Source organism: Centroberyx gerrardi, chromosome 6 (genome assembly GCF_048128805.1).
Source record: "Centroberyx gerrardi isolate f3 chromosome 6, fCenGer3.hap1.cur.20231027, whole genome shotgun sequence".
NCBI classification, from domain to species: Eukaryota; Metazoa; Chordata; class Actinopteri; order Beryciformes; family Berycidae; genus Centroberyx; species Centroberyx gerrardi.
The window spans coordinates 26,560,752-26,571,494 of record NC_136002.1 but is presented as its reverse complement, the minus strand read 5'-3'; the positions used below and the strand labels follow the sequence as shown (position 1 = coordinate 26,571,494).

General features: G+C 38.5%; 3 protein-coding genes across 3 annotated transcripts; 1 reads left to right on the top strand and 2 right to left on the bottom strand.

Moving 5' to 3' along the window:
• Nucleotides 1-184: 184 nt before the first annotated feature.
• On the bottom strand, nt 185-6,551 carry rab30 (RAB30, member RAS oncogene family). The gene is made up of 6 exons (XM_071917527.2): nt 6,464-6,551; nt 5,708-5,889; nt 2,941-3,039; nt 2,766-2,849; nt 2,486-2,669; nt 185-1,980 (listed from the first exon to the last, which is right to left on the bottom strand). The coding sequence occupies exons 3-6, from the start codon at nt 3,031-3,033 to the stop codon at nt 1,730-1,732; spliced, it is 612 nt and encodes a 203-aa protein (XP_071773628.1). The 5' UTR covers nt 3,034-3,039; nt 5,708-5,889; nt 6,464-6,551; the 3' UTR covers nt 185-1,729.
• Nucleotides 6,552-6,635: 84 nt separating this feature from the next.
• ndufc2 (NADH:ubiquinone oxidoreductase subunit C2) lies at nt 6,636-9,764 on the top strand. The gene is made up of 3 exons (XM_071917524.2): nt 6,636-6,856; nt 8,091-8,234; nt 9,555-9,764. The coding sequence occupies exons 1-3, from the start codon at nt 6,718-6,720 to the stop codon at nt 9,602-9,604; spliced, it is 333 nt and encodes a 110-aa protein (XP_071773625.1). The 5' UTR covers nt 6,636-6,717; the 3' UTR covers nt 9,605-9,764.
• A 374-nt stretch (nt 9,765-10,138) lies between these two features.
• thrsp (thyroid hormone responsive) lies at nt 10,139-10,564 on the bottom strand. Its single transcript, XM_071917539.1, has one exon. The coding sequence runs from the start codon at nt 10,562-10,564 to the stop codon at nt 10,139-10,141; it is 426 nt and encodes a 141-aa protein (XP_071773640.1).
• Between the last annotated feature and the right edge of the window lie 179 nt (nt 10,565-10,743).

Here is a 10,743-nt window from a genome sequence, read left to right as displayed (position 1 = left end):
TTTCAGTTGAGAAGTAATGGAAGTTGGCCCAAGGTCAGTATCTGGGGACAGTGTGCTCAAGTTGGCCCTCAAAATCTGCAACTCATTTCACCATTTACAGTACACAGATCAGAAATAAGCAATAATAAAATGACAAAGATCATGAGATATTTAGTGTAATTATTTAATGTTATACAGAGTAACTTTAGGGATTATTTTGTACACATAAAGTAAAAGAAATACAATATCCCCATAGCGTTTTCCTTTGTATTTCCCATAATGTGTTGAAAAGAAGATGCAAGGGATTAACAATGGGTAATTACTGTTAAATCTAAGGTAAGAGGCAAAACAAAATACTCTCTGGCCAGCTTCACAAAGGGATTATTGAAAAGAAAAAAAAATACCAGTAAAGTATAAAAGCAAAGTGCCAAGATCAACTACAAGTCTGTACAACAAAAGACAAAATATGACACTAAAAAATAAGTGTGCAGTATATGGCATTGTGCAATACAGTACATTACAATTATGGCAAGTATATAGAAGATAAAGTTAGACACTAGAAATTATGGCAGAACATGCTGGACAATCAAGAAATTTCACGAAAAAAGCATATGAAATACAAATACAAGTCGTATACAAAACTACATGAACATACCCCTTCAAACAAATAAAAAGTGATATAATTTCATGAATAGGCAGCAACAACAAAAGGCAGGAGTATACACTTCTATGGGTAAAAGAAACATGACAGTTGAATAAAAATGTCAGTTAAATTGTATACCATTTCTACTGACGAGCTGACAATTTAAGAGGCGTTTTCGTCTGTTTCATATCGTATCAACTGACTTATCGCAAGTACTACAAATATGCTCAAAAAGGGACGCAAGTTGTTAATGAAGAATACTGTTTTAATGTATTTTTATAAATGTCTTTCAGTTTGTTATCTGACATGAAAACATGTATTATAGCAGCAAGTAAAAATTAAATGTTCTATTGAAAAGAAATATTTCACAGTTTGTAATGACAGACAGGTGCAAACAACCACTCAAGAAAAACCTAATTATTATGAAGGTTAAAAACATTGTATGCAATTCTTAGAGCAGAAGAAACTGAGGTGGGAATTAAAATGATTGTGCAACTGATTTTAGGTTAAGTTTGCAAATCCTATTTGCAACTTGATCAGACTTGGTAATCACTAAAACATATTGTATGTAAACATATGGTTACCATTAACTGACAACCTTCACCAATGATTATGAAAGCTATATTGAGTCTGTAACAAAATAGCTGGTAGAGCTTTTTACTCACATAATACTGCTGGTGAATGTTGAGATTTCATGAAAATGGATCCTAAAAAGCAAACAAGGAGATACTGCCATTTCACTATAAACAGGACAAAATAGAGCCCCACACAAATTCAGTGAGCTTCTTAAACATATTAAAGAGTTCCTGGATGCATCAGGCAGCAAAAAAGCCAGATGTACTTTGCATCCTGTTGCACTGATGACAATATTCTCCATAATGGCAGCATCTTAAACTGTTTCCTCTGAACATACTTGTTCCTGGAAGGCCAAACGAAGGTTGACTAACTCCCTTGTACAGTTGAAGGTTAAAAAGGCATGGACTAAAAGTGATGGGACTAAGAAGTGGCCTTATGCCAGCTCAGAAGGACGGAGGCATTGGGGCTCTGCCATCTGCCCTCTACAGTCAATGGCTACTTGGTTACCATGGCCGTAAGGCCGAGCTCTCCCTAATTGAGGCTGCAGCAGCTCAAGTAACTGATGGTTTTACCCTCGCCGGGCATTGGGGCAGTGTCATTGTTATCCAGCGTGTTCTGCTTGGCCTCTCGAATGAGTTCGCAGGCCAGGTCAAGGAAGAGTTTCTCGACATTGTCGGACTCCTTGGCTGAGGTCTCCAGATACAGCATGCTCTGAGCCTCAGCAAAGTCTTCAGCCCTCTGTCTGAGAACCTCTCTCTTCTCCGCCAGATCGATTTTATTACCTGTGAGGAAAACACATTTAATCTGTCAACGTAACAAGTAAGACTTTGGCTTCTCACATCACAACACACATTGTCTTAACAATGGTGGGTGGGTGTGTGTATATGGCACAGATGGAAGGGGAGGTGTGTGTGTGTGTGTGTGTGAATGCTTGTGTGGGATAGATGTAAGCAAGGGTTGTGTGTGTGGGGGTGTGTGACTAATTTTTTTCAGACAAAAAAAAAATTCTGTGTTTTTTATGTATTCAGTAATGAGAATTTCACAGAAATTAGATAATAAAGCGTATCTTAACAAAGAGAAAATTGGCTTTCTTTCTGTGAATCTATCCAACAATTACTTCTATCAGCTTGCTAGTTCACGGTCTCATGTCAAGTGGGCTCAGAAAACTAGGGCATATCCTAGTAAGAAATATAGTTCGCACTACATTTTTCTTACAATGCACCATCAGCATGTCGATGACGATACAGGCCTATCAATTATTAAGAGTAGAAAGTAACGCTTGCTCACCGACTAATATAGTCACCACTTGGTTGTTAGCGTACTGCTCAATCTCCCTCAGCCATTCTGGAAGGCACCTGAAGGAGTCCTCACAGGTAATGTCGTAGGTAAGGATGAGGGCATTGGCACTACGGTAATAACTCTGAGTAATGGAGCGAAATCTCTCTTGTCCAGCCGTGTCCCATATTTGCAGCTGTAAAACAAATGCTTGAAATGGTTAATTGTCTGTCCATGCTGTTCTTTCAACACATAAGGAGCATACTTTTTTAAAATTTGAAACTCTGCATACCTTGACCTTTTCCCCTTTGATCTCCACAGTTTTAATCATGAAATCAACTCCAATAGTAGCCCCTTGTCCAGGTGGGAAAAGGCCCTAAAAATAAAAATAGAAAAATTGTCTAATAATTTGTGTTTTCCCCTGTAATTCAATAACTCAAAACTCATGAGCACAGACCTGTACAAACCTGAGTAAAGCGCCGGACAAGACATGTCTTCCCAACTCCAGCATTTCCTATCAGAACTATTTTGAACAGGTAGTCATAATCTTCCATGCTCATGCTAAACTGGAAAAATAAAAGGAGAAAAGAAAATGGGCGATGAGTAAACATATTAACACCAAATCAATGAATTTGACTCACTGAATAAATTTGCCTCCAGGGCATGTTGGTGCGACAGAAATGCTTTGAAATTTAAATAAATACATGTAGGATACCAGTGAAACTACTAAACTGTTGTAATATACTGTAGGTCTAGGCTAGCGTTGTCAGGAGATATCATAGATGAAATTTGAGCATACTATCTATAAGGCCTAAATACCCTTAACAAATAGAAATCAAAAGAGCTGTGGGTGAAATAGACCCTGACCCTCAGTGCTTTCAATGGCTGTTAGGATTGTTTGTGTTTTTAGACATACATCATTTTGAGTTTGCTTGATTATTTTATGTTTAAAAAACATAACTGTAGTCACTGTAGTCAAGTGAAAAGTATACATCAGAGGATTAAATTGGCAATCTAATCTACCTCTGACAGTATGTAGGTTTGAGTTTAGGTTTATGTTATTTGTTCAAATACAACGATAACATTGGAAACAAAGAGAAAAAATAAATAATCTGTACAGGTGAGACTAGAATAAAAAGAGAGCAAAAAGGTCAAATGATGATGATGATACAAACACATCAGTCAACATGGAGAAGAACCAAAATGGCAAAATGTACAAAAAACACAAGTCATCAATCAATACAATAAATCAAAACAATAATTTAGAATAGACCTCACACAGGAAATGATCATCATACTATAAGGAAAGTGAGAGTGTGGTAGTGAGTGGGAGTGTGTGTGTGTATGTGTGTGTGTGTGTGTGTGTGTGTGTGTGTGTTCAAAGAGGTGTGTTTAATTTGTGCATATGTATGTTGCCTTGTGTTTAATACCGAAGTTATTGTCTACTTAGTTGTTTTTTAAACTGAAGTATTTGAAGGTACAGACATATTTTTTAGAGAAAAGCCCAATGAAACCTTGTAAACCTTAACTATGAAAATGTATTGTAGAAATCTTTTACTAAGTTTTAAGACTCAGTTAATATACGGACAAAAAATTGATCTCAGCCTTGGGTGAGACTGAAGCAATGTCCGCAGCAACCATAGCACAAATGTTAGGCACATAAACAACCCCAACAGTGGATACGGTCCATATTAAATTTACCATTTACTATTAAAACCTAATTTTGTAAGTACATATGTATAGGCTATGTGAAAAATATCAACATTCGACCTGACAGTTCCAACATAGTGAAGTCAAACCTGAAGTCAACATTCAAAATTAAATTCTGAACCAAAATGGAGCGAACTGATTTTAATTTTACCATCGCTCATGTTGCATGCCAATATGGTTAGTTTTTTTGTTTTTTTTTGCTCCACTACTTTATGGATATTATTTCCCTAGTGTCAGCTCATTCAAAACTGGAAAACAGAATAACAATATTGCATTTAAAGTGCACTTATGTTCGAGAAAATAACCACTAATTTGTTTACAAATGCAGTATACTGGAAAAGGCTACTCACCATCAACAGGCACACTACTTAGTTTTTATAGTCAAGTATTTAGAATGTACACTATAAATAAGTGGGAAAAATGCATGAAGGGGGCGGGCACCTTTGAGCTCTATTACTTTCCATCCCATTTTGCAAAGTACTCACTCCAAACAGGCCCTGGAGGTTTTATCAGTTTTATCAATTTGCTATTCATGTGTTGTTGTCACATGTTACACCTCCCTGCCTTTGGTATTGGTATGCAATACATATTAATAAAGAGGATATTTTGTCCTCAGTGGCGACTTCAATAGGCCTGCTGTAACCAGTAAGCACAGCAAACTGTATGGCTTCATGAACTGAGCAGAAACAGAAAAAAAAAAAAAAACCCACATAAGAAATGTACTGTCTCATGCACTTCCCCACGTGGTTATCCCATTTGTATCTTATATAATATTTGCACAACGTGTTTCCCCTATTTTTTCTTTTTTTTTTTTGGCTTGTGCTCCTGGGGTGTGCATCAGTTTGAAGGGGGGATTATGGAGCCATGAGAGCTGGAAACATTTTGTGGAGAGAATACCCTGCAAAATGTAACGCAAAGTTATAATGGCTCTTTTCTGCGACTGTCAGTCAATGTCCACAACAGACAAAACACAAAAGCTTTTTGAAATGGCTGTGCACATGACTAATAAAATGCAAATTCTAATATTCTCTGCAACAGCATACATCTACAGAGATCAGGACTGTGAATCGGGCCTACGTGATTACTAAATAAGAAGCAAATATCCCCTTGTAAAACACATTAGGAACTAGCCGACTTTGCTGTTGCTGGCAAAATAGTTGAAATCACTGACTTGACAACCATGATCAAATGAGTCATGTTTTATGGCTAACGTCAATTGAAATCCGCTCCCAAATGTGTATTTTCTATCCCTGTGTCGCATTTCGTTCCTCGCCCTTCAATATCTTGCTCTGTAATGCAAAGCAACTACACTGTGTCATTTCGTACTGAGTTAATTTGCGATAACGTTACGTTTATTCCCAAGAATGTGCCGTTTTCAATCTGGGTGGAATAAGGGCGAAGCTAGCAACAGTAGCAACTAGCAGGCTACCGTGTGACTAGCCATTTTGGCACTATCAGAGGATGCAGGAGGAAAACATCAACGTCAGCCTCACGGATCGAACTTGGAAAATAATTTGTACTTACCAAAAACACGGGGATATCCCCCCGACTTTAAACTACTTGGTATGCATAGGTGAACTCATCAGATGGGCGAAGCAGCAGCTGGGCAGGGCATATTCCTCCTCTGTCCTCAGCAGCTCAGCAGCTTGTCTCTCCACCGAGGACTGCACTTCCAATGATGTCATCAGCGCTTGATGTGCAATGCTCTGAAGTGGAGTACCATTTAAATAAGTGTTATTTCAACCAAAAAAATCTACTTTGATAATATTCACATGACTGAGAAAACACCTGAGGGTTTCTAATCTAATTTTGAATGGTCTACCAATCGCGCTCCGCATGCCAAGGCCTCGAAAATAAACATTTTATGCATTTTTTTTTCTTTTCGTATTGGTTATCATATAATAAATGTTTTAAGCTTATCATACACATAACACAGCAGAACTAACGTTAAGTCTATATATGACTATTATAGTGATATCATAGGATACAAACAATAAAATAGGATATGGTAGGCTACATATATACACTATAAACTCACTGTTGACTCACTGTTAAGACAGTCACACTAAGTTACTAGTACTAAGTTACTAACGTTACTACTGCTACTCATGTTACTACTAGCTAGTTACTACTACTACTGCTGCTACTTAGTTAAGCTAACCGTTACTTCTACTGCTGCTACCACTTCAACTGCTACTACTACTACTACCAATACTACTACTACTACAGTTGCATACAGCTACCCCACGTATTTTCTCTAGGAAATATAACGTTAGCTACCTTTTCTAGTTATTTCATGTTAATTTATCCTCAAACGTACGGCAAAATAATAACTACGCTCCCCCCTCTCGTAGGTTGCTAGGTGACGAAACGAGCGCCCGGTGAAGATGAGAGCGGAACAAAAACGCTTCTGAATTGTTGTTGTGGCCGGACGTCTTATTAGGTTACACACTATGCCCTTGGCTTCCTATGAGAGGTGATAGCTCAGAAGAAGGCAGTAACAAATCTTCTGGTCGGGGTAAAAAATTGTCGCCATGGGGTTAATGCCGGACGAGGCAAAGACTCTCTCTCCTCCGGGGATCGCGAACAGGAACTCGGTGTGGCTGGCTGGCGTCGGCTGGTGCACGGCGTTGCTCCATAATGCCATTAACCGCAGGCCGCCGCTGAAATCAGGTTAGCATGTTAGCTTCCTTCCTCCACTCTGCGATTATGGTACACCTTCCTTTCAAGCGTATGTAGCTTTTAATTAAAAGTGTGCGAGCTTAGCCTCGTCAGCCTCCCCTGTCATGATGACTCGTGGCATAATTACTATAAAGTCGACACTTGCATTGTCGCAGCAGAGTATTAACTTGTCATGGGGCAACGAAAACATCTCTGACACATCCATGTTATGATGACTGTGTGTGTGCAGTCAGTGTGTGCTGTGTGTGTGTGCTAACCCTGTCATCTGGTCCTTAAAGTCTGGGAAAAGTCTTAAAATAAATAATCAAAATGTAATTCCTTAAAAAGTATTAAAATGTCTCAAATGTAGCCCTTGGAGGTTAATTTTTTTTTGTAATTAGGCTACAGGTTTCATTTTGCTGCATGTCCACATAACAGGTTAGTAGTATGCAGCAGGGTTAGTATGCATCGTCTACGCTTTACTAAACACAAATGGACTTAATATCCCAATATAATATACCAAATCTGGTGTGTTTTTTCTTGCATTGTTTATTTATAGTTTAATAACTTCCATGAGCCATGTTCAAGCACAAATAATTGAGGTTTTGTTAGATTTCTTTCTTTTTTTTTTTTTTTTTAAGTTGGTCTTAAATTCAGTTCCAGGTAGTATTAAAAAGGTCTTAAAAAGTTCTAAATTTAGCTTTCTAAAACCTGCAGAAACCCTGTCTCCTCCTTGAAAAGTATAAGGCGCAAGCCATGTGACCCTACATAAGCTTAAGGAAAGCTTGACCCCTTGAACTCTGTTTCCCCCCTTAATTAGGGGGGAATCAGAGCTTCAAAGTTAGACATTTTTTTCCCATACTTTATGTCAGTGTCACAAACATATTCTGCCTTTCCTCTGTCCAGCACTTCATTGAAGTTATAACACGTCTGTCATCATGTCATATCTTGTGCATCAGTTTATACACATTTCCATGTAATTCAGCGTGATGTTTGGTATGTTTGGAAACCTTGGGATCTTCACTAGAAGTTAATATAAAGTTCTGTGGGTTTGAACAAAGCTTGGCCGTGCAACATGTGTTTGTAATGATGGACTCATCAGTGGGACCGGCAGGGTCGAAGGCTTCAAACCATTCATTTAATTGTGCTTTGAGTGTTGCAGATCTGACATTCTTGTATTGTCATATTTTGAGTATGCTTAGGTCCATTATCTGTTATTTACAATTTCCTTCTCTGTTTTCTTCAGGTCTTCATCGGCAATTCCTGCTCGCAACCCTTGGTTGGTTCATTGGCTACCATGTCACGAAATATGAAAATTACACCTTTGCCAGACTTGACCGGGACATGAACGAGTATATAAAACTTCACCCAGAGGAATTTGCAATGAAGGGTAAGTAGCTTTTTCAGTTTTTCTGAATCATAAAATAAAAGACAGAAGGACCAAACAACAGCACTGCAAAGGACTTCTCCATACCCTCTCCCTCCAAAACACTTCTTTTGCAAAATCATTAAAGCAATTAGGCTGCATTCATATCATAATCATTTTGCATGCTTAGACACTTTCTGTACATATGTATGGTCGTCTGTAAACCTGTTAATATGAATATGACACATTTTGTACGGCCTGTGTATGTGTTATAAATTCACGTATTTGTTGTATTCTAATTTTTTACATAATGAGTATATCTACTTATTTTTGTCACTTATTTTATACTGTCTATATGTAATATTTTTGGTATATTTTAATATTGTACTTACATTTCATTATTTTTTTCTTTTGTCTATGTTTTATGGCTGCACACTTTCATATGTGCTAGAATTCATATTTTTTTCATACTTTGCATTCATATATTTCTATGTGATATCTTCTAGTGTTGTAATTGTCAGTTGTGTTATGTTTAAATACCCCCCATTTACTGTATTCTTATTTCTACTCCAGTTTCTACTATTTGCTGCTGCAATGACCCAATTTCATACATGGAGATCATTACAGTTTCATCTTATTTTATATAACAAATCAATGGGCAGAGCCAACAAAATGTGACGCTTTGATATGGAAAGCTGTAGATCAGTGTTCTGAACAGATCTGACGAATCATTTAATTATTAGATATTAGAATAATTATTTGAGAGCAAGACATGGTCTTTCCTATAACCTGTCAAAAGTAAAACATTTCAAGGATGAAGTTGCGTATAGTTGACATTTACAGATTTCTAAGGCAGCGTGCTCAACAATGGTTTCCCTTCACAAATCTGGCTTCTTAGTGTTAAAAAATGGATAAGATGTGCTGAGAACTCTTTCGCATTCTTGAGTACACAGCAGACCTACTCATGTATTGCGCCCAAAAGACAATATTGTCAAATCATGTGGCTCTGCTGAAGGGTTCCTACACAGGGCTGGAAAGCATGAAGATTGAATTTGATCATTTCCAGGGTCTTAAAAAGTTTAGAACATTTCTGATGTGAGGGATAATCTTTAGCTATAGTATCATATTGCCCTGCTTCTATCAGCATACATCATATATTGATCACAGACCAAATTATTCAAATCCAGTCAATAAATGGGGACATTGTCTGTAGTTTGTACTATGATTTCTGTATAGTATGAAGTGTTTTGGGACATCTCTACACAGAGTAATCAGAGGTTAAAATATATCGGCCCACGTTTGTGTGTAATCAAATCGTATTCTCTTTTCCCTTTATCTCACCAGACAAAAAGACCTTTGCTGAGATTGTCGAGCCTTTCCATCCTGTGCGCTAGGCGAAGCGTTGGCGGCTGGCGAGATGGAAGAGAGAAAGAGAGAGAGAGAGAACATTTTGCAGACTACCATCTGTCTGTGCAGTCCTTTTTGTGAAAGCTTTCTGTCACATATTGTGTGAAATATAGTTATGTATATAATAAAAACCATACCCAAATGTAATTCTTTTTGTTTCGACTGAATGTTTTTCCTCACTCATAAAATGCGTCATTATTTTAGACAGTAAATTCCTAATTCCCTGTGTTTTTGGATGTTAATCAAGCCAAATACACTGATCTGTTCATACATTAACAAGAATAGTGTTGCATTATATGTGTAAAGAAATGCATAGTATTGCTTTTTCCAAGTGCAACTGGCAACTCAAAAGGTACAAATGATCAAGTTTGGCAAAGCACTTTTATTCCATTTCATTAAGTCAGAAGCATGACGTTATTGTTGAATGTAAACAGTTTGACATTTGAGATGATGAAGTTAGTTTGCTACACGTTTTCAAACACCAAAGATTTTGCTTGATGTCCACACGTTTGACATGGTGTCTAATTTGCCACTCCGATGATGTCCATGTATTTGTCTGTGAGACTCTGGGTCTTCTCGGTGAGGTTGCTCATGACAGAAAACAGTCCTCTCAGGTGGAAGTGGAAGAGGGTTTCTGGGTCCGACTCCAGCAGGGGCTCCAGGGTTTTGCTCAGAGACGTGTTGCTCTTGGCCTTGGCCTTGCGCTCATCCAGCGGGATGAGGCCGCTCTCCACCGTGGTTCTTATGGCTTTAAGCATCACGTAGCTCTCGTACAAGTCTTTGCAGAACTCCTCCGCCGCCTCGCAGTCCCACACCTCATCGGAGGGCACGTCCCGCAGCAGGCTGGGGAGGAGGACGGTCTGCTCCATGTCCCGGACGGCCGAGCTGTACCGCCTCAGCGCCAGCAGCAGGCTGTTTCTGTTGATTCTGGCCTCGGCAGACTGCATGGTTTCCAGTTGGGTTTGGCGGGCTGTTCCTGTGCTTGTGGTGGTGCGGTTGGAAGCCTGAGTGCAGTGCAAAGCCATGAGGAGAGACACTGGTGTATTTATACAATGTTCCTGTGCCTGAGGTGGGTTGATCAGGACAGTTATGTAATCGGATGGTCCGATAGATTTAGGAACGTTTC